This window comes from Hyperolius riggenbachi, chromosome 2 (assembly GCF_040937935.1).
Source record: "Hyperolius riggenbachi isolate aHypRig1 chromosome 2, aHypRig1.pri, whole genome shotgun sequence".
Taxonomy (NCBI): Eukaryota; Metazoa; Chordata; class Amphibia; order Anura; family Hyperoliidae; genus Hyperolius; species Hyperolius riggenbachi.
The window spans coordinates 539,760,343-539,784,934 of NC_090647.1; the positions used below are offsets into that span (position 1 = coordinate 539,760,343).

Genomic DNA, 24,592 nt, shown 5'->3' on the forward strand with positions numbered 1-24,592 from the left:
AGCAAAAAAAAAATGTAAAAAATGTTTTATATTCCTAAAATAGGACAGGTGCATGAAGAATTATTGTTAGACAAACATAACGATCTAGATTGTAGAATAGATATTCCCTGTGAGTGTACTGCATGCGCCCAGTGCTGTAACGTTGCAACATTATTGGTGTGTAATCTGTGATGTGCGGTATAATTCTGGAATAGTGCTAAGTAAGGCATGTGATCACATGACATTATAGCGAGTTGCTGACCTGATCACATGACATTATACTGAGCTGCTGACCTAATCACATGACATTATACTGAGCTGCTGACCTGATCACATGACATTATACTGAGCTGCTGGCCTGATCACATGACATTATACTGAGCTGCTGACCTGATCACATGACATTATACTGAGCTGCTGACCTGATCACATGACATTATACTGAGCTGCTGACCTGATCACATGACATTTTCCCAAATAAACATGGCGGCATACTAATGGGTATGGGCCACGCCCCCTGACCCCGATAGGACAACGTACTCTTAAAAGAATTCCGCCCCCATCCGTCCCGTCATTCTCTTTTTCTGTCCTCGATGGACAGGTACTCTGTTTAGGACCTTATCTTTTTTTTTTTTACCTGGGTCCATTTTTTGGTTTTTCTTTTTCCTCTTTCTTTCCCCCTTACACGGGTTCAGCCTCTCCCGTGTCTCGGCGGCATAGTTGTCCCAAGTAGGACTTCAGCCGTCTGCTTGCATGCGGAGGTCCTTTCCCCTAAAGCCCTCTTCAAACATGGCTGCCACCCAATAGAAAAGTTGCTGCCAAATCTCGCGAGACTTCAACCAGGCATCTGATTGGCTGCATCACGCATGACGTCCTATATCCAGGAAGCAGAGGGGAAGAGGACGCCGAACACTACAGGAGGCGTGGGAGCTGGCTGTTTGGCTAAACTGCTGAACGCTGCTTCCCCTCTAGAAGTAAGGCTGGATGACGGACGCTCTTGTGACCTACACCTCATCGGATTCAGGTCTGAAAGAGCATATTTGTTATGATTGTGCATATTTATGTGGCAGCAGTACAGGAGGCTTATGAGGTTAAATACTTCTTTTAAAGGGGAAATGGATGACTCTGCGCAGGGGGCCTCCGCTGGAAAATCCAGGTAAAGGATGCTAAATGCATCCTATCACTCTGGTGGTTCACAGGGTGTATTGTTTTATAAGGGGGTGCACCGGTGCTGGTATTTTAAAAAGAGTGCTCTTTTCTCTTACTTTGTCTTTTATATGCGGATTCTTTTTTAGTGAAAACACTATATTTTCTTTGTGTTTTCACAGTCCGCATGAGAGAGAAGATGGACTTCTGGTTACTAAGAGCAACCGGTCGGGGTCAACAAAAGATGCACCACAGTCCCGTGAGGATTTCCGCAGATCAAGTAGATCTGTCTCCGCAAGGAGGAAATCTCCGCAAAGACTATATGTGGACAGACCTGATGTTTCATGGAGGCCTTATGATCAGAGGAGACGGTCTCCAGATTATACAGCATCAATGCCTTATTATGAATCTTACAGATATAGGTCTCCTAGGAGGCGTAATGATTATGATTATCAATATAGACGTTCATCAAGAAGAGCTTCTCCTGGGGACAGATATGACTGGGATCGATTCTCTCCTCAGAGATACTATGCAAATAGGTCTCCGAAAAGACAATATAGATCCAGGTCTCATTCTTCAGATTGTGAATTGTTGACAAGTCACAAGGAACCTGCTCTGAATATATGTTGGTCTTGCACTCAGCCGTCTCTGCCGGATAAAAAATTGTGTCAAACTTGTCTTTCTGAGGCTGCTAGAGACAAAGATACTGAAAATCAGGAAGTTTTGTCTTATATCCAGCAGGCCGTGCAAGAGACTTTTCAAAAGCTGTCTGCCTCTCAGTCAATTCCACCCTCTGCCGCTCAACCGCAAATGGAGGAATCTGGTACTCAGGGGGACTTACCTCCTCTTGGCTTTGATTTCGCCTTGGTGCCAGCCTTCCTATCTGCAATTAAATCTGCGATTGATTGGCAGGACGAGGGTGACTCAACTGAGCAACCAGATAAATATTATCCACATTTGCAGTCACAACAAAAGGCTTTTCCCTTTATGAAAGTCATCAAAGACATTATACTGAAAGAATGGGCCAAGGTTGACCATAAGCAAGCTTTAACAAATAGATTTTCTAAGTTATATCCTCTAAAAGAAGAGGATGCGAAACTATTGGATGTGGCGCCTATAATAGATGCATCTATTACAAGGCTAGCGAAGCATGTCACTTTACCAATGGAAAATGCCATATTGTTTAAAGATCCTCTAGATAGAAAAATTGATATTGACATAAGGAAAGCCTTTTTGGCAGCGGGGAGTGCATGTAGACCAGCAGTCGCCCTTACTTCTTTGGCCAAGGCCATTAAGGTCTGGGTAGAAAACGTGGAAACCGCTCTGAATAATGACACGGATAGGCAAGAAATTATAAAAGCCCTTGATGAACTTAAGCTGGCGGGAGATTTTGTTGGAGAAGCAGCAATAGATACCATACGCTCCTCAGCAAGATCTATGCTACACTGTGTGACGGCAAAGAGGGCGCTGTGGCTGAAGCCTTGGTCTGCCGACCCAGCGTCACGGAACAATTGGTGTAAAATTCCTTATGATGGCACTCATTTGTTCGGTCCAGTAATGGACAAAGCAATTACTATGGTGACAGGGGGCAAAACAGGTCTCATCCCACAGGACAGAAAACAAAAGGAGTTTAAGCAACAAAATTCTAAACGTTTCTTCCAAAATAGATTTCAGCAAGCTAGGTCCTACAGGCCTGGAAAACAGTTCAATAGAAACTGGAGGGGCACCCAATCCTCGTTTCTGAAGAACAAGGGAAAGACCACCTCCACCTCACAACAAGGCCAGAAGTCCTTTTGAGATGACGTCCATCCAGGATTCTCCAGTGGGGGCCAGACTAAGTCTCTTTACAGAGTCCTGGGTGGAGAAAATACAAGAGTCGTGGGTGCTAAATACAGTAAAGAACGGACACAAATGGAGATTTCTGTCAACTCTTCCAAAAGCTCGTTATATCTCCACAAAAATCCCGCAAAGCAAACTAAAGCGTCAAACCCTATTGGACTATGTGGAGACACTTCTAAAAGCAAAGGCAATCACCGAGGTTCCGGTAAATCAGCGCTTCGCAGGAATCTATTCACAGCTATTCTTAGTACCAAAGGCAAGCGGAAGCTGGAGGCCAGTCCTAGACCTGAAGTTCTTAAACCGTCATATAAAAACGAGCCATTTCAAAATGGAGTCACTCCAGTCCATTATACCAATGATAAGGGAGTACGATTGGATGACTTCTGTGGACTTGGCAGATGCATATCTGCATGTACCCATTCACAAAGACTATCAAAAGTTCCTACGTTTCTCCGTTCAGGGCAATCACTTTCAGTTTCGAGCACTGCCTTTTGGAATATCAACAGCGCCAAGGACTTTCACAAAAATATTACTGCCTGTGATAGCATTATTGAGGACTGCAGGTATTCGAACCTTCCATTACCTGGACGATATACTAATTCTGCATCAAAACAAAGACCAGTTGTTGCAACATCAAGATCAGCTCCTATCTACATTGAGAAACCTCGGCTGGTTAATAAACCACAACAAGAGTCAGCTCAAGCCATCCCAAGATATGATCTTTCTGGGAGCCAGGTTTGTAACAAATTTGAACAAAGTCTGTCTTCCAGAGCAAAAAGTAGTGATGATTCAGAGGAAAGTAGCAACACTCCTCCAGTGTCGACAAATATCAGCAAGAAGTTGCATGAGTTTGCTAGGTTCCATGTCGGCAGTGATCCCTATGGTAAAGTGGGCCCACTGGCATCTTCGGCCACTGCAGTTCATTTTTCTGAAAAAATGGAACAAATGGAACTTGAACCAAGTAATTTCCTTGCCACAGGATGTGAGGGAATCCCTAGCCTGGTGGCTATGCAGGAAGAATCTGATGAACTGTCATCAAATACAGGCTTCAATTCCCATCGTGATAACCTCGGATGCGAGCATAATTGGGTGGGGAGCCCACTGCAACGGGATGTGCATGCAGGGGAAATGGAGTTTTCGCCAGATCGGTGTGCCCTCAAACATATTGGAACTAAAGGCAGCGTTTATGGCGTTGAAAGCGTTCCGTTTCCTAATCCGGAACGAATCTGTTCTTTTGAAGATAGACAACATCACAGCGGTAACATATATAAAGAGGCAGGGGGGCACAAGGAGTATCTCTCTTCTCCACGAAACCCAGCGAATAATGGAGTGGGCACAGGAAAATCTGACGAACCTATCAGCGACTTACCTACCAGGAATCAGGAATGTATTGGCAGATCGCCTGAGCAGATCATTCATGGACCCCCACGAGTGGCAGCTGAATCAAGAGTCGTACAACAGCCTAGTCCGGAAGTGGGGACTTCCACAGGTGGATTTATGGGCGTCTCCTCAGAATGCCAAGGTGCGGAAATTTTTTACTCGTTTCCCGCATCCGTCGTCAGCAGGAACAGATTGTCTAGCACAGAAGTGGAACTTCGACCTAGGTTACGCCTTTCCCCCATTTCCTATGATTCCCAAGTTTTTGCAGAGACTAGCAAGAGAGCGCTGCTCGATCATAACTATTCTGCCCTTTTGGCCAAGGAGGCCTTGGTTTGCCCTAGCAATGGATCTGAGTGTCGAGGAGCCAATAAAATTGCCCGATCATCACAATCTTTTGTTCCAAGGGAATCTCCTATATCCAAATGTGAAGGCATTACATTTGACGGCCTGGAACTTGAGAGGCAAAATTACTTAGACCAAGGTTGTTCAGAAAATGTAGCCGAAACATTGCTCAAGGCCAGGAAGCACTCAACTAATGTCACCTATAGAAGAATATGGGAGAAATTTATTGCCTTTGCAAAAGTACATAACTTTGATGGTCTAACCCCTTCTGTATCAAATATATTAGACTTCCTACAATCAGGGGTAGAAAAAAATCTGAGTTTAGCATCGATCAAGGTACAGATATCTGCATTATCAGCGTTAACCAATGTAAGGTGGGCCCAGAAGCCTTTAGTAATGCAATTTGTGAAAGCGGTGCTAAAGATCCGTCCGCCAAGGAAACCTTTTTTTCCCAAATGGGACTTGTGTCTAGTACTAGATGCCCTTTCATCACCTCCCTTCCACCCGGTGGAGTCGGCCTCAATTCAGGACGTCACTTTAAAAACGGTTTTCCTGATAGCGATAACGTCAGGGAAACGAGTTTCTGACATACAGTCTTTAGGGTGCACAGACAACCTACTGGAATTCTACCCTGATCGGGTGGTAATAAGACCAGTCCTAGACTATGTGCCTAAGGTTGCTTCCAGTTTTCATGTGAATCAGGAATTGACTCTACCTACCTTTCCGTTTAATGAGGGCACACATCCATTAGATGTAGGTAGAAGTATCAAAGCTTACCTAGACAAAACCTCCTCTTTCAGACAGTCTGACCACTTATTGGTAAACTCCCAGGGCTGCAACAAGGGGAAAAAGGTCTCATCAAGGACCTTGTCTGCTTGGCTTGTAAAGGCTATCCAGAGCTGTTACCGAATTAAAGGCTTACCAATACCCGAGGAAGTGAAAGCCCACTCAACTAGAGGCATGGCCGCCTCATGGGCCTCCTTCTCAAAAGTATCTCTAGAGACAGTATGCAAGGCAGCATCTTGGTCCTCTGTAAATACATTTATGTCTCATTATAGAGTTGATCCTGCTTCATTATCTACACTAAGTTTTGGCAAAGCGATAATGTCTGCTAAACTGTAAATAAATTGTGTGATGTGTTCAGCATTATACCCTCCCTCGTTTGTGATTTGTTACATCCCATTAGTATGCCGCCATGTTTATTTGGGAAAGCTGAAAATTGAATACTTACCTTCAGTAATTTTCCTTTCCCGAATAAACAATGGCGGCATACGTCTCCCTCCCTCCTGTCCATTCGAGGACTAATTTTTACCGAGAATGACGGGACGGATGGGGGCGGAATTCTTTTAAGAGTACGTTGTCCTATCGGGGTCAGGGGGCGTGGCCCATACCCATTAGTATGCCGCCATTGTTTATTCGGGAAAAGAAAATTACTGAAGGTAAGTATTCAATTTTCAGCTATACTGAGCTGCTGATCTGATCACATGGCATTATACTGAGCTTCTGCTGACCTGATCACATGACATTATACTGAGCTTCTGCTGACCTGATCACATGACATTATACTGAGCTTCTGCTGACCTGATCACATGACATTATAGTGAGCTTCTGCTGACCTGATCGCATGACATTATAGTGAGCTGCTGCTGACCTGATCACATGACATTATAGTGATCTCTTTACTTGATCAAATGACTTATAGTGAGCTGCTGACATGATCACATGACATTATAGTTAGTTGCTGACCTGATCACATGACATTATAGTGAGCTGCTGACCTGATCACATGACATTATAGTGAGCTGCTGTTACTGCCTCTCTCCCCTCTCTCGCAGGAATCCTGTCCATCGAGCAGCTGATCAGCAGAGTGGGGGTCATCGGGGTGACGCTGATGGCACTGCTGTCTGGATTTGGTGCTGTGAATTGCCCCTACACCTACATGTCCTACTTTTTGAGGTACGTAAAGCACTGTATCTCTCACACTAACCTTCCCCTACCTATTCCTAACATTAAACCCCCCACCTAACCACCCACCTTCGCCTAACAGTAATCGCCCTCCTCCCTATGCCTAACATTAACCCTCCCCTACCTATGCCTGATACACACCATGCAATTTCCTGTCAGATTGACAGTTGCATTGATTATTCCCACCAGGTCCAATTTGATTTCCAATATTTTTTTCTGATTAGTCTTCCGATCACTTCTATACAAAATCTATCAGAACAATTATCGGGAATCAGATCGGACCTGTCGGAAATAATTGATTCTGTCAATCTGATGGAAAATTGCATCGTGTGTAGCAGGCATAATACTAGAAGCTTGTAACAGCTGATTGAAAGCTGCTTACCCCTGATGCAATCTTCGCCACTATCCTAAGTTTTGCCGATGTTCTCTGGCGTTGTCTGCAGTTCTTCATACAGTACTTAGTGACCCCTGCCGCAGTCCGAAGTTCGGCTAAATATTTTACGAACGCCAGGCCCCTAACTCCACTAAGCCTGAGTTTGGCTCTCCTGGCACCAAAAGGACTCAGTAGGCGCCACCATATCTGCAAATTACTTTGTGGTCTATGGTGACGCTATGTATTCCAAATGGCCCCGTGTGCCGTAGTTACCTGCTTGCATTGTGGGGCACACCCTGTACCACTTGCCTTTCATCCCATTCCAGCTATTTCTATACACTGCCTGGCTCCATTACTGCTGGGCGTATGATAATAAGAAATTGCCATTTTTACATTTAGTTTTTACCCTTAGGAATGTGACGGAAGCTGACATTCAGGCTCTGGAGAGAAGGCTGCTACAAACAATGGACATGATCGTCAGCAAGAAAAAGAGGTAATGTAGAATGTCCTCTAGAGGGCAGCAGTGCACAGTGCAGGGAAGCTTCTAATGCTCAGCAATTTCACTCACAGGAATATAAGTGTTTTTTTCTGTCTTATTTGGGAGTATAGATGAAAAATATCCTGAAGTCTCATAAAGACAAATGCTTTAAAATGGACCTGAACTCAGAACTTCCCCTCTGCTCTAAAAGATAAGCAACAACATCATAACATTTACAGAAAAAACATTTCTTTGTTAAAGCTAATACATTGCAGATTGATTGCAGGATTTGTATCTACTTCCTGCTTTCATGGAAGCAGACAAATTGTTAAAATCCTGTGCTTTCTAATTAGCATCTATGCTGTGGCAGTCAGCTGACACAGCTGAGGGATCAAATTACACTTGTGATTAGACACAGATGAGGGGGAATTAGACAGGCTAAACTCTCTAGGTATATAGAGGGTATATTACTCTGTTTTTCTTATGTCCTGTGCAAGAGTTCAGGCCCACTTTAAAGTAAAAAAATAAAATAAAATAAGTAAACCTGTAATTTAAAAAACAAACAAAAGTCATATAGTTATCTTGGTAGAGGGATCTGCTCCCGACCACGGATCCGCTGCTGGAGCCCTCTGGCAGTTCACAGTTACGCTCCTGTCCTTAAAGAGAACCCGAGGTGGGTTTGAACAATGTGATCTGCATAGTGAGGCTGGATCTGCCTATACAGTCCAGCCTCTGTTGCTATCCCAAACCCCCCTAAGGTCCCCCTGCACTCTGCAATCCCTCATAAATCACAGCCATGCTGCTGACAAACAGCTTGTCAGAGCTGGCTGTGTTTTTCTCTATAGTGTCAGTCTGCTGCTCTCCCCGCCTCCTGCAGAACTCCAGTCCCCGCCTGCATCCCTTCCCTCCCTGCTGATTAGAGGGAAGGGAGGGGGGCAGGGACCGGAGCTCTGCAGGAGGCGGGGGAGCAGCCGAGACTGACACTACAGATGTAAACACAGCCGCACAGCACGGCTGTGATCTATGTCTGATTTCAGAGTGCACGGGGACCTTAGGGGGGTTCGGGATAGCAACGGAGGCTGGGCTGCATAGGCAGATCCAGCCTCTGTATTCAGATCACATTCTTCAAACACACCTCGGGTTCTCTTTAAACAAGTGCGACTACACAACCTGTGCCGCTAACTACTTCTGCTCATGTATGAGGGGTCCTGGGCAGTACGGTCACGCTTATTCACTGTTTAGAAACCACACCCTTTTAAGCTGTAAAATCAAGCAAAACTTTCTGGCAGTAAAACTTTATCTCAAGCTGTCTCACTGTTTCTTGGCTTTTTAAGTCCTTCAGGAAATGGGACTGCTTCAACTAGTCAGTCACTCTGTCAGCTCAGAGAAGCTCTTTTGCATAGATAACAACTCAAGTTTTTTTTTTTCACTCTTCCTGTACTGGAAAACAGAAACGGACTTAACATAATTTGTTAGAGCTAGTATCATCTATGAATATGTTATCTCATCATGTCACATCAGGTATACTTTAACCATTTAAGCCACCTGCTGTTGCACTGCTGCACGCGCCCGTGTTGCTCCCCGTTAGCCCGGAGATCAATGAATGGGATTCATTGTCCCCGGTAGAAAGACTGACGGCTTCTTATCACAAGCCGTCGTCTTTCTATTTAAAAAAGTTTCCCATCCTCCTTATGCCTCCTGGAAGCGAGAGTGTTTGCTTCCAGGACTAAAAAAAAAAAAAATGTTGACTGTGGCCATCTTGTGGCCAAATAGTAAAACTACATACATTTTTAATTAACTAAACACACATTACATTTAAAATTAACTGTTAACCTCCCACACCAAAAAATACACAAATAAAACTTTTAATGAAAAAAAAAATTAAATAAAAAAACATAAATAGTTACCTAAGGGTCTGAACTTTTTTAATATGCATGTGAAGATGGTATATTACGAACATTTTTTTAAATTATAAACTTGTAAATAGTGATGGACGCAAAACTGAAAAAATGCACCTTTATTTCCAAAATAAAATATTGGCGCCATACATTGTGATAGGGACATAATTTAAATGGTGTAACCGGGACAAGTGGGCAAATAAAATACATAAGTCTTAATTATAGTAGCATGTATTATTTTAAAGCTATAATGGCCGAAAACTGAGAAATGATTTTTTTTCTTAATATTCCTGTGAAAATGCATTTAGAAAAAAATAATTCTTAGCAAAATGTACCACCCAAAGAAAGCCTAATTGGTTGCGGAAAAAACAAGATATAGATCAATTCATTGTTATAATTAGTAATAAAGTTATTGGCGAATGAATGTGAGGTGAAAATTGCTCTGATGCATAAGGTGAAAAATACCTGCAGGCTGAAATGGTTAATTTGAAGAATGAGTATGTCATTGTAGTTGATGCCTTTATTTCTTGGGATAGTAGCACAGCGAGTGACAGTAGCCACACCCCACTTGGCCTACATCAGCCTCTGCATAGCAGAGACTGGCTCATAGACAGATCAAGGGGCAATCGGACATGGACCACCCACTGACCTGGCTATACACTCGTATTCAAGTGTGTGAGTGGTGAGTGTGGCTTAATGTTCCCGCCCACTCGACTGTCTGCAAACCAGTTTAGTTCAGAGGTGTAATCATGTTCAGGAGGAGAGAAGGGGCGGGATTATGATTACAGATGCGGATAAACTACTGTACTAGGAAATGCAGACTCTGTCTGAACCTGTGCCAATGCGTTTCATTCTTGTCTTCCGAGATGAGGAATGCAGAAGGGATGGTAAGGCTGTATAAAATGATGCATTGTACTTACTGATCAGTGTCAAATCAGACACAGCAGGGCCGAGGCAGAGGCGAGAGAGGCTCCAGCCTCAGGGCGCAGTGTAGAAGGGGGTGCACAACTCACTCAGCTAACATTCCCCTATTGTGTTTGAAGCAGAGAGAAATAAGAAAAGGGGGTACATGGCAGTGGCTGCAAGCCAGATAACTAGAGATTAAGGTGTTGGGGGCCATGGGAAGCCTCTTAGCAATCAATGTGGGAGGGATGGAGTGGCGCACTTTGGTGTTTCAGCCTTGGGTGCAGGAGGACCTTGTCCAGGCTCTGGGACACAGGTTCACTTTATATAGTTTAACCTGAGTAGAGCATAGTCTCCAGTATCCAGCACCGGCGGGGATCGCCGAAAAAAACCACAAACCCCCCACCATCCAGCATAAAATGGTTACTGAGTTTCCGGGCAGCGTCTTCTAACCTTCCTGTAGCTCCTCCTAGGGGTTTTCCTGCGTCCTCCGTGTACAGCTCCCTGCCTGTCACCTGACCTGTGTCTACTCACATGACACGCTGAGAGCAGTGCATGTAGTTCGTTTGAAAAGCCGCTAGGAGCTACAGGAACGCTAGAAGACGCCACCTTTTATCCCGGCCGTTATCCCCTCAGGCACGCAGGTTAGTTGAGACTTCCAGTTGCCTGAGTTCCGGATAACAGGGACTTTGCTGTATATGGAGCTCCACTTCAAGTTATTGTCGGTAGAAACGTTTGAAACCTCCCTGATCTCCTGTTGGTCACCTGCGTATTCACAGCTTAAAGAGAAACTCTGACCAAGAATTGAACTTTATCCCAATCAGTAGCTGATACCCCCTTTTACATGAGAAATCTATTCCTTTCACAAACAGACCATCAGGGGGCGCTGTATGGCTGATATTGTGGTGAAACCCCTCCCACAAGAAACAAGAAAAGTACGTACTCTTGGCAGTTTCCTGTCTGTGAACCTTGCTGCATTGTGGGAAATAGCTTTTTGCAGCTGTTTCCAACTGCCAAAAAAGCATGCAGCAGCTACATCACCTGCCAACAGTAAAAATGTCAACATGTGATAAATGTCAGAATGTAAATCAGGGATTTAAAATATTTTACAATGGGCAAACACTGACTAAATCATTTATACATAATTATTGTAAAAATGAAGCACTTTTTTTTATTACATTAAAGTTCCTCTTTAAGCCTGGACACACAGTTTAGTGTATTCACAGAGCTGGGACAAAGTCCTCCAGCACCCAAGGCTGAGACACCAAAGTGCGCCCCTCCATCCCTCCCACCCCAGCCATCACACACTGATTGCTATTAGACTAAGAGGCGCCACAGGGCCCACAACCTCCCCAACACCTTAATATCTAGTTATCTGGCTTGCAGTCACTGCCATGTATCCCCTTTTCTTATTTCTTTCTGCTTCAAACACAATTAGGAATGACAGCTGAATGAATTGTGCGCCCCCTCCTACACTGCGCCCTGAGGCTGGAGCCTCTCCAGCCTATGCCTCGGCCCGGCCCTGTGTATTCACAGCTGAAGCCTGGACACACAGTTTAGTATTCACAGCTGAAGCCTGGACACACAGTTTAGCGTATACAAAGCTGAAGCCTGGACACACAGTTTAGTGTATTCACAGCTGAAGCCTGGACACACAGTTTAGTGTATTCACAGCTGAAGCCTGGACACACAGTTTAGCGTATACAAAGCTGAAGCCTGGACACACAGTTTAGTGTATTCACAGCGGAAGCCTGGACACACAGTTTAGTGTATTCACAGCTGAAGCCTGGACACACAGTTTAGTGTATTCACAGCGGAAGCCTGGACACACAGTTTAGTGTATTCACAGCGGAAGCCTGGACACACAGTTTAGTATTCACAGCTGAAGCCTGGACACACAGTTTAGTATTCACAGCGGAAGCCTGGACACACAGTACAGTGTATTCACAGCTGAAGCCTTGACACACAGTTTAGTATTCACAGCTGAAGCCTGGACACACAGTTTAGTATTCACAGCGGAAGCCTGGACACACAATTTAGTGTATTCACAGCTGAAGCCTGAACACACAGTTAAGTATTTACAGCTGAAGCCTGGACACACAGTTTAGTATTCACAGCTGAAGCCTGAACACGCAGTTTAGTATTCACAGCTGAAGCCTGGACACACAGTTTAGTATTCACAGCGGAAGCCTGGACACACAGTTTAGTGTATACACAGCTGAAGCCTGGACACACAGTTTAGTGTATTCACAGCTGAAGCCTGGACACACAGTTTGGTATTCACAGCTGAAGCCTGGACACACAGTTTAGTGTATTCACAGCTGAAGCCTGGACACACAGTTTAGTATTCACAGCTGAAGCCTGGACACACAGTTTAGTATTCACAGCTGAAGCCTGGACACACAGTTTAGCGTATTCACAGCGGAAGCCTAGACACACAGTTTAGTATTCACAGCGGAAGCCTGGACACACAGTTTAGGATTCACAGCTGAAGCCTGAACACACAGTTTAGTATTCACAGCGGAAGCCTGGACACACAGTTTAGCGTATACACAGCTGAAGCCTGGACACAGCTGAAGCCTGGACACACAGTTTAGTATTCACAGCTGAAGCCTGGACACACAGTTTAGGATTCACACCTGAAGCCTGGACACACAGTTTAGCGTATTCACAGCGGAAGCCTAGACACACAGTTTAGTATTCACAGCGGAAGCCTGGACACACAGTTTAGGATTCACAGCTGAAGCCTGAACACACAGTTTAGTATTCACAGCGGAAGCCTGGACACACAGTTTAGTATTCACAGCTGAAGCCTGGACACACAGTTTAGTGTATACACAGCTGAAGCCTGGACACACAGTTTAGTATTCACAGCGGAAGCCTGGACACACAGTTTAGTGTATACACAGCTGAAGCCTGGACACACAGTTTAGTGTATTCACAGCTGAAGCCTGGACACACAGTTTGGTATTCACAGCTGAAGCCTGGACACACAGTTTAGTGTATTCACAGCTGAAGCCTGGACACACAGTTTAGTATTCACAGCTGAAGCCTGGACACACAGTTTAGTATTCACAGCTGAAGCCTGGACACACAGTTTAGCGTATTCACAGCGGAAGCCTAGACACACAGTTTAGTATTCACAGCGGAAGCCTGGACACACAGTTTAGGATTCACAGCTGAAGCCTGAACACACAGTTTAGTATTCACAGCGGAAGCCTGGACACACAGTTTAGCGTATACACAGCTGAAGCCTGGACACAGCTGAAGCCTGGACACACAGTTTAGTGTATTCACAGCTGAAGCCTGGACACACAGTTTAGTATTCACAGCTGAAGCCTGGACACACAGTTTAGTATTCACAGCTGAAGCCTGGACACACAGTTTAGGATTCACACCTGAAGCCTGGACACACAGTTTAGCGTATTCACAGCGGAAGCCTAGACACACAGTTTAGTATTCACAGCGGAAGCCTGGACACACAGTTTAGGATTCACAGCTGAAGCCTGAACACACAGTTTAGTATTCACAGCGGAAGCCTGGACACACAGTTTAGTATTCACAGCTGAAGCCTGGACACACAGTTTAGTGTATACACAGCTGAAGCCTGGACACACAGTTTAGGATTCACAGCTGAAGCCTGGACACAGTTTAGTATTCACAACGGAAGCCTGGACACACAGTTTAGTTTTCACAGCGGAAGCCTGGACACACAGTTTAGTTTTCACAGCGGAAGCCTGGACACACAGTTTAGGATTCACAGCTGAAGCCTGGACACACAGTTTAGTGTATTCACAGCGGAAGCCTGGACACACAATTTAGTGTATTCACAGCTGAAGCCTGGATACACAGTTTAGTATTCACAGCGGAAGCCTGGACACACAGTTTAGCGTATACACAGCTGTAGCCTGGACACACAGTTTAGTGTATTCACAGCTGAAGCCTGGACACACAGTTTAGTGTATTCACAGCTGAAGCCTGGACACACAGTTAAGCGTATACACAGCTGAAGCCTGGACACACAGTTTAGTGTATTCACAGCTGAAGCCTGGACACACAGTATAGCGTATACACAGCTGAAGCCTGGACACACAGTATAGCGTATACACAGCTGAAGCCTGGACACACAGTTTAGCGTATACACAACTGAAGCCTGGACACACAGTTTAGCGTATACACAGCTGAAGCCTGGACACACAGTTTAGTATTCACAGCTGAAGCCTGGACACACAGTTTAGTATACACAGCTGAAGCCTGGACACACAGTATAGCGTATACACAGCTGAAGCCTGGACACACAGTTTAGCGTATACACAACTGAAGCCTGGACACACAGTTTAGCGTATACACAGCTGAAGCCTGGACACAGCTGAAGCCTGGACACACAGTTTAGTGTATTCACAGCTGAAGCCTGGACACACAGTTTAGTGTATTCACAGCTGAAGCCTGGACACACAGTTTAGCAGGGCTGTGGAGTCGGAGTCGTGGAGTCGGAGTCGTGGAGCCGTGCAATTTTGGGTGCCTGGAGACGGAGTCGGGAAAAAATGCACCGACTCCGACTCCTAATGAATTTGTAACTGTAATTAAAATAGAAAATATGATAAAATGTTCTATTTCTCAGATAATAGTCATTAAAAATAATGTATATATACAGTATATATACAGTAATAGCTGTGCTTAGTCCACAAAAATGAAATAAACCAATCAAAATTAGTTACTTGTGCTGCTTCAATAAAGCAGTCCCCGTATTTTTAAGGTCAGATATACATATCTGATTGTGACTGTATATATGATGTGTACACAGGAATCTCTTATATATACTAAATAACATCTATGCTGTAAGAATAAAGCCTGATGTGTAGCTGTGTCACTAATAGAGATGGTCAACGAGATGGAAATAATTCTGCATTGATGCTGATTTATGCAAATGTATGCACTCTCTTTGCTGATGAAATCAAATCATTTGATATGTTATTAAAATTTGGTTTGGTGACTACAAATTAAAGGGTAACTGAGATGGATGAAAAGTAAAGTTTTATACATACCTGGGGCTTCCTCCAGCCCCCTTCAGGCTAATCAGTCCCTCACTGTCCTCCTCCACCACCCGGATCTTCTGCTATGAGTCCTGGTAATTCAGCCAGTCAGCGCTGTCCGGCCGCATGCCGCTCCCACAGCCAGGAACATTCTGCACCTGCGCAATAGTGCTGCACAGGTGTAGTATGCTCCTGGCGGCGGAGTGTGTGCATGCGCACTACGCCTGACTGGCTCAAGTACCTGGACTCATAGCAGAAGATCCAGGTGGTGGAGGAGGACAACGAGGGACTGATTATCCTGAAGGTGGCTGGAGGAAGCCCCAGGTATGTATAAAACTTTAATTTCATCTGTCTCAGGTTTACTTTGTTACACAGTAGTACTATACTATACATATGCACTCCCCACAGAGCTGCAGGGAATCCACTGAGAATGCTGTGCACATTGAACACAGAGGTGTTGTCTGTTTACAATCTCCTCATTCCCCTGCAGAGTACCTGCACATCACTCTTACATGCTCCCACACTTACATTGCCTAGGGCCTGATAGATGTTCTTTGTTCCGGTTTGTACCTTTTACAAGTACTCTTACCAAGGACTAGTTTTAGTCTAAAGGGAATAAATATAGTAGTCTACATATCCTTCTCACTTCAGTTGTCTTGTAAAATTCCTAAGCGTTGGCAGTTAAGAGAAGAATTTCATGTTACATACTTTTAATCAACAAAATTGCAATATGCAAATTAGAGGAGTCGGAGTCGTGGAGTCGGAGTCGGTGGAATCCTAAACTGAGGAGTCGGAGTCGGTGGATTTTTGGACCGACTCCACAGCCCTGCAGTTTAGCGTATACACAGCTGAAGCCTGGACACACAGTTTAGTATTCACAGCTGAAGCCTGGACACACAGTTTAGTATTCACAGCTGAAGCCTGGACACACAGTTTAGTATACACAGCTGAAGCCTGGACACACAGTTTAGTATACACAGCTGAAGCCTGGACACACAGTTTAGTATACACAGCTGAAGCCTGGACACACAGTTTAGTATACACAGTTGAAGCCTGGAGACACCGTTTAGGCTGGCTGTGTTTTTCCATTTGCCATTAAGTGTTCTGGAGTAAACCTCTGGAAAAGGCCCAGCTTTGAGGAACTTTGATACTCCGCTGTAAGATACGAGTATCTGCATTGCAAAGGTTGCATATCTTATCTTACAACTTCTTCGCCTTACGCAGGTATTATCTAACCAGCGTAACTGCTTAGGCCAAATCTGCAGACACATCAGAAGCCCTGGATGAATAAGCTCACTGTCTGTTAATACGAGATGTTTATAAGTGTTAGCATACTTAAAACTTATGTGTCCTTAATGTGGACCTGAACTTTTGCATAGGAAAGGAGAAAATGCACCCTGTATGTACAGTAAAGTCCATTGTCGGGTCATGTGACACACCGGAAGCCATGCATGGATACCGGAAAGCTGCTAGGAGCTACAGGATGTTGCTGGAGACTCGGCAAGTATTTTGTGGCAGGAAAAAAACCCATAACCCCTTCCCTCCCCCCCCCCCCCCAAAAAAAAAAACAGTCCTTGTCATCCCCTCAGGCATGGGGGTTAGTTGAGACTTCCGGTTGCCTGAGTTCTGGATAACAGGGTCTTTGCTGTATTTAGAGATTTTAGCCTGACTGATTCCCCCTCATCTGTGACTAATCACACGTGTAATTTGATCTCTCAACTTTGTCAGCTCAGGAATCTTGGCAGTCCTCGGCAGAGCAGCTAATTTGTAAACACAGAATGTTATGTTGTTCAGGGTCTATGGTGGTTCTCAAACGTTTTAAGAGTGAGGGCGCCTTGATGGCGTTGACATTTTTTCAAGGCACCCTGGGCAAAAAGAACAACCATAATGCTACTATAACCTTTATTAACTAGCACCCCTCCTCCAAGTAGTCACACACCCAATTAGTTATCACCTCCCCTTTCCCAGTAGCTAGTGATGCTCATTAGGCAACATTTCCCTCCTTTCAGGTTGTTGGTGAAGCTTATTAAGCCATAATTCCCCTTCAGGTAGTCAGTGACCCCCATTAGGCAGCGTCCGTCCCCCACGTGGTCACTGTCCCACCCATTGTACATCAAGGTGCAAGTGCATTACCTGAGGGCAATGCATAAAGGATGGTGATGAATGCCGAGCAGGGCAGGATTTGTATTCTTTACCGCCCAAGGCCGTTGTCACCAGCCGCCCCCTTTCAGTATAGGTAGTGAGATAACCCCTCCCCTAGTATAGGTAGCCAAATGACCCCTCCCCCTTCCCTCTAGTATAGGTAACCTGATGACCCCCCCCCCCTCCAGTATAGGTAGCTATGTGATCCCTCCCTCCTTTATCTCCAGTATAGGTAGCCAGATGACCCCCCCCCCTCACCCTCCAGTATAGGAAGCCAGATGACCCCCCCCCCCCTCACCCACCAGTATAGGTAGCCAGATGACCCCCCTCCAGAATAGGTAGCCAGATGACCTCCTCCTCCAGTATAGGTAGCCACATGACCTCCCCCTCCAGTATAGGTAGCCAGATGACCTCCCTCCAGTATAGGTAGCCAGATGACCCCCCTCTAGAATAGGTAGCCAGATGACTTCCCCCTCCAGTATAGGTAGCCAGATGACTTCCCCCTCCAGTATAGGTAGCCAGATGACTTCCCCCTCCAGAATAGGTAGCCAGATGACCTCCCCCTCCAGTATAGGTAGCCAGATGACCTCCCCCTCCAGTATAGGTAGCCAGATGACCTCCCCCTCCAGTATAGGTAGCCAGATGACCTCCCCCTCCAGTATAGGTAGCCAGATGACTTCCCCCTCCAGTATAGGTAGCCAGATGACCTCCCCCTCCAGTATAGGTAGCCAGATGACCCCCCTCCAGTATAGGTAGCCAGATGACTTCCCCCTCCAGTATAGGTAGCCAGATGACCCCCCTCCAGTATAGATAGCCAGATGACTTCCCCCTCCAGTATAGGTAGCCAGATGACCCCCCTCCAGAATAGGTAGCCAGATGACTTCCCCCTCCAGTATAGGTAGCCAGATGACTTCCCCCTCCAGTATAGGTAGCCAGATGACCCCCGTCCAGTATAGGTAGCCAGATGACTTAGTTAATATCTCCCTTTCCCACTCCCCACTTTCAGTATAGGTAGCCTGCTCGCCTCCACACCGCAGCAGCCATCAGTGTCACTCACATCTTCATTCATCTCCAGCACAGAAGCTTCCTCTTCCCTTCCGTTTCCATCAGCCGCCGCTGTGCATCTGTCCCTCCAAGCGAGGGGAAGAGGAAGCTTCTATGTTGGAGGTAAGCAGAGATATGAGTGACTGGTAGCTGCTATTCCACTTGCTACTTTGCAATGTTGCCCAAGTCTGTAGCTGCCCGCCACAATGCAAACGTGCACAGATAGCTGGGCAGCCACTGAACAGGGGGCTGGCAGTAGAGTACTGCGATCTGGTTCTCACCTGATCTCCCTGTACTGCAGCATTTGCAAGCTAGCAAATGCTGCACCAGCTTAGCCTGCTGCTTTGGTGCCCTTGCTCATGTGGTGCCCTAGTCCATGGCCTAGGTGGCCTTTGTCCTAAATTAGGCCCTGATGTTGAGGCATACCATGGTGCCGCGGCACTCAGTTTGAGAACCCCTGGCATAAAATATTAGAGACAGAGGAAGTAAACATGTCAGCCTCCATATCCCTCTCACCTCTGGCTCACTTTAATTATAGAGAAAACAGTTCTGCAAAAATGTTGTAGTTTATGCAAATACAAAAAGGTAATTATTTTATGCCCTAAAGAGCAGATATATTGTTAACATCCTGTGTTTACCAACTAACTCTCTGCCGTGGCAGTCAGGTGACACAGCTGAGGGATCAAATTACTATGACTAAGTGCAGATTGTGAGCCCGACACGCCTCAGTTGATCCTGTGGCTGTATTGTCCTTTTATGTGGAGTTGTTAATAATTTCATCCATCCCACCTGGTTTGCGGATCTCCTTTTTGGATCAAATTACAACTTGTGCTTAGTCACAGATGAGAATAATATAGTTTTAATATACTAGCTAATGGCCCGGCGTTGCCTGGGAATGTATTTGGCTGATGTTGGCTCCACCCACTTTTTCTAACCCTACGATTACTCAATGACCTAATTTGTGAACTTTATTTATATTTTACTTATTTATTGTATTTATAAAGCGCCAACATATTACGCAGCACTGAGCTTGCGGTCTTTGGCATCCATAATTTGCATTGAAATGAAACAAATCTGATTGGCTGTGGCTCCACCCCCTTTTCTGAATTTAAATTCCAATCACCCAATGACCAACTGTACCAGGTTTGAGGTTTGTGCCATTAACAGTGCAAGAATGGCGGCAATGAAATATTCCCCTTGAAAATCAATAGGTGAATTTTGATTGGCTTTTGTAGGCTCCACCCACTTTTCTGAATATTAATCCCGGTCACCCAGTGACCAACTGTGCAAAGTTTGAGAATCCTGCCATTGCCAGTGTAAGAATGGCTGCAGTTGACATTTTCCCATGAAATTTGTATTTGTCTCCGCCCACTTTTTAGTTATGGGGATAAAAAGTATCCTATATGTTATTCCAGGTAATGCCATTCAGCCATTTTTGCGTGATCGAGTAACAAGCATCCAAACATTCAAACTTTCACATTTATAATATTAGTAAGATAATATAGAATTACAGAATAATATACTGTGTTTTATAGACTATAAGACTCACCTTTTCTCCCCCAAAAGTGGGGGGAAAAAATCACTGTCTTATAGTCCAAATGCAGGGAGTTGCTGACTTGTGAACGGCTGCCAATACGAACCTCCAACCCGCCGCAATGTCGGAGGACTCCTTGTACTGTGCACATGCAGAGAAGAACACAAGGGGGGGGGGGGGGGGGGCACAGGAGGACACAAGGGGGGCAGAGGAAGACACGGAGACACAAGAGGTACAAGGGGACATGAGGTACAAAGGGGGCATAATCCAGAAGATGCCCCTTCATGATGAATGCACCAGGTTTTAGTATATATATTTTTCCCCTCTAAACCTGGGTGCGTCTTATAGTCAGAAAAATGCAGCAAAATAAATACAAGGTGCACGATAAATACATACAGGGTGCATTTCTCTATGTTTCCTTTTGTCCTGTGCAAGAGTTCATGTCCACATTCGTGTTAAGCTCCATTGAGAGCAATAAAACTGGATCTGGCCTGTGGACTTTGCAAGGGAGCAACAATGATTAGTTGTTTTGGTAGATTGCATCTGTTATGAATAATCTATTTATTTTGCTTGTTTTATGGCCTTTTACTTCCCTTTTCTCTAATTAATGCATTAGTTATCTGAATTATTTTCCCATTTATACAGAGCGGTTTTGCAAGCGCCTTATCTCTCTGCTTCATAGTTCCTTTTGTGTGAGAAAATGCTTGTGTTCCTGCAGGATAGCGATGGTGCGCAGGAACATGTTCCAGAGGGGAGAGGTGCACAGCCGCCCCAGTGGATTCTGGGGGATGATCAAGAGCGTGACATCATCGGCTCCCGGCAGTGAAAGTATCCTTTGTCACCACGACTAATGTAGCGTGCCTATAACTGATAAAACGAACAGTTGTATTTTATTCTGTAAAGAGGACCGGTTGCATATGAGCTCTTTGCCGTCTCCGCCACTGTCCTGGCTTTTAATCGCCAGTTTTAGGCAGTGTTTACAAACAAAAAACATGGCCGCTAACCAGAAAGTGGTGCGTGTGTGTACAGAGAGTGCAGAATTATTAGGCAAGTTGTATTTTTGAGGAATAATTTTATTATTAAACAACAACCATGTTCTCAATGAACCCAAAAAACTCATTAATATCAAAGCTGAATATTTTTGAAAGTAGTTTTTAGTTTGTTTTTAGTTTTAGCTATTTTAGGGGGATATCTGTGTGTGCAGGTGACTATTACTGTGCATAATTATTAGGCAACTTAACAAAAAACAAATATACCCATTTCAATTATTTATTTTTACCAGTGAAACCAATATAACATCTCAACATTCACAAATATACATTTCTGACATTCAAAAACAAAACAAATCAGTGACCAATATAGCCACCTTTCTTTGCAAGGACACTCAAAAGCCTGCCATCCATGGATTCTGTCAGTGTTTTGTTCACCATCAACATTGCGTGCAGCAGCAGCCACAGCCTCCCAGACACTGTTCAGAGAGAAGTACTGTTTTCCCTCCTTGTAAATCTCACATTTTATGATGGACCACAGGTTCACAATGGGGTTCAGATCAGGTGAACAAGGAGGCCATGTCATTAGTTTTTCTTCTTTTATACCCTTTCTTGCCAGCCACGCTGTGGAGTACTTGGACACGTGTGATGGAGCATTGTCCTGCATGAAAATCATGTTTTTCTTGAAGGATGCAGACTTCTTCCTGTACCACTGCTTGAAGAAGGTGTCTTCCAGAAACTGGCAGAAGGACTGGGAGTTGAGCTTGACTCCATCCTCAACCCGAAAAGGCCCCACAAACTCATCTTTGATGATACCAGCCCAAACCAGTACTCCACCTTGCTGGCGTCTGAGTCGGACTGGAGCTCTCTGCCCTTTACCAATCCAGCCACGGGCCCATCCATCTGGCCCATCAAGACTCACTCTCATTTCATCAGTCCTTAAAACCTTAGAAAAATCAGTCTTGAGATATTTCTTGGCCCATTCTTGCTGTTTCAGCTTGTGTGTCTTGTTCAGTGGTGGTCGTCTTTCAGCCTTTCTTACCTTGGCCATGTCTCTGAGTATTGCACACCTTGTGCTTTTGGGCACTCCAGTGATGTCGCAGCTCTGAAATATGGCCAAACTGGTGGCAAGTGGCATTTTGGCAGCTGCACGCTTGACTTTTCTCAGTTCATGGGCAGTTATTTTGCGCCTTGGTTTTTCCACACGCTTCTTGCGACCCTGTTGACTATTTTGAATGAAACGCTTGATTGTTCGGTGATCATGCTTCAGAAGCTTTGCAATTTTAAGAGTGCTGCATCCCTCTGCAAGATATCTCACTATTTTTGACTTTTCTGAGCCTGTCAAGTCCTTCTTTTGACCCATTTTGCCAAAGGAAAGGAAGTTGCCTAATAATTATGCACACCTGATATAGGGTGTTGATGTCATTAGACCACACCCCTTCTCATTACAGAGATGCACATCACCTAATATGCTTAATTGGTAGTAAGCTTTCGAGCCTATACAGCTTGGAGTAAGACAACATGCATAAAGAGGATGATGTGGTCAAAATACTCATTTGCCTAATAATTCTGCACTCCTTGTATGTATGTGTGTGTGTGTGTATGTATGTATGTGTAAGTACATATATACACACACACACACACACACACACACACACACACACACACACACACACACACACACACACACACACACACACACACACACACACACACACGCTTGCAAAAGTATTCGGCCCCCTTGAAGTTTTCCATATTTTGTCACATTACTGCCACAAACATGAATTAATTGTATTGTAATTCCACGTGAAAGACCAATACAAAGTGGTGTACACGTGAGAAGTGGATCGAAAATCATACATGATTCCAAACATTTTTTTACAAATAAATAACTGCAAAGTGGGGTGTGCGTAATTATTCGGCCCCCCTGAGTTACCTTTTGTTGCAATTACAGCTGCCAGTCTTTTAGGGTATATCTCTACCAGCTTTGCACATCTAGAGACTGAAATCCTTGCCCATTCTTCTTTGCAAAACAGCTCCAGCACAGTCAGATTAGATGGACAGCGTTTGTGAACAGCAGTTTTCAGATCTTGCCACAGATTCTCGATTGGATTTAGATCTGGACTTTGGCTGGGCCATTCTAACACATGGATATGTTTTGTTTTATACCATTCCATTGTTGCCCTGGCTTTATGTTTAGGGTCATTGTCCTGCTGGAAGGTGAACCTCCGCCCCAGTCTCAAGTCTTTTGCAGTCTCCAAGAGGTTTTCTTTCAAGTTTGCCCTGTATTTGGCTCCATCCATCTTCCCATCAACTCTGACCAGCTTCCCTGTCCCTGCTGAAGAGAAGCCCCCCCAGAGCATGATGCTGCCACCACCATATAGTATATGACAGTGGGGATGGTGTGTTCAGAGTGATGTGCAGTGTTAGTTTTCAGCCACACATAGCGTTTTGCATTTTGGCCAAAAAGTACCATTTTGGACTCATCTGACCAGAGCACCTTCTTCCACGTGTTTTCTGTGTCCCCCACATGGCTTGTGGCAAACTGCAAATGGGACTTCTTATGCTTTTCTGTTAACAATGGCTTTCTTCTTGCCACTCTTCCATAAAGGCCAACTTTGTGCAGTGCATGACTAATAGTTGTCCTATGGACAGATTCCCCCACCTGAGCTGTAGACTTCTGCAGTTCGTCCAGAGTCACCATGGGCCTCTTGACTGCATTTCTGATCAGTGCTCTCCTTGTTCGGCCTGTGAGTTTAGATGGACGGCCTTGTCTTGGTAGGTTTACAGTTGTGCCATACTCCTTCCATTTCTGAATGATCGCTTGAACAGTGCTCCGTGGGATGTTCAAGGCTTTGGAAATCTTTTTGTAGCCTAAGCCTGCTTTAAATTTCTCAATAACTTTATCCCTGACCTGTCTTTTGTGTTCTTTGGACTTCATGGTGTTGTTGCTCCCAATATTCTCTTAGACAACCTCTGAGGCCGTCACAGAGCAGCTGTATTTGTACTGACATTAGATTACACACAGGTGCACTCTATTTAGTCATTAGCAGTCATCAGGCAATGTCTATAGGCAACTGACTGCACTCAGACCAAAGGGGGCTGAATAATTACGCACACCCCACTTTGCAGTTATTTATTTGTAAAAAATGTTAGGAATTATGTATGATTTTCGTTCCACTTCTCACATGTACACCACATTGGCGTCAATTCACCAGAGGTTACCAACCTATTTATCTCTTGGGAGGTAATTTACCTCCTGTGATATCTCCAAATAGAAATTCTCCAGAAGTATAGGGGAAAATATCGACAGAGAGAAATGCAAGAGATAAATGTGAGATAAGTATGAGATAAATAAGTGATAGTAGTTAGTTTTTCTCCAAATCACAATTCACCAGGGAAGAAAGGGGGTGTGGCCATTCGTTATTTTTTCATCTCTTTATCCCCTGAATGAACCTGGAGATATCGTGGTTTTCACACAGCAGCTGCTGCTGTGGAAGATGGAGCCTTTTGAGCTTACTCTGTTAGGCCTGGTGCACACCAAAAA

The 24,592-nt window shown here is 44.7% G+C and overlaps 1 protein-coding gene across 1 annotated transcript in view; it reads left to right on the top strand.

Moving 5' to 3' along the window:
- Positions 1-24,592, top strand: part of GPR89B (G protein-coupled receptor 89B) — a 75,411-nt gene that overhangs the window by 23,049 nt on the left and 27,770 nt on the right. The window contains exons 7-9 of the mRNA XM_068266194.1: positions 6,522-6,642; positions 7,437-7,517; positions 20,775-20,884. Of these exons, the coding sequence (XP_068122295.1) occupies positions 6,522-6,642; positions 7,437-7,517; positions 20,775-20,884 (312 nt within the window). The remainder of the gene's footprint in view (positions 1-6,521; positions 6,643-7,436; positions 7,518-20,774; positions 20,885-24,592) is intronic.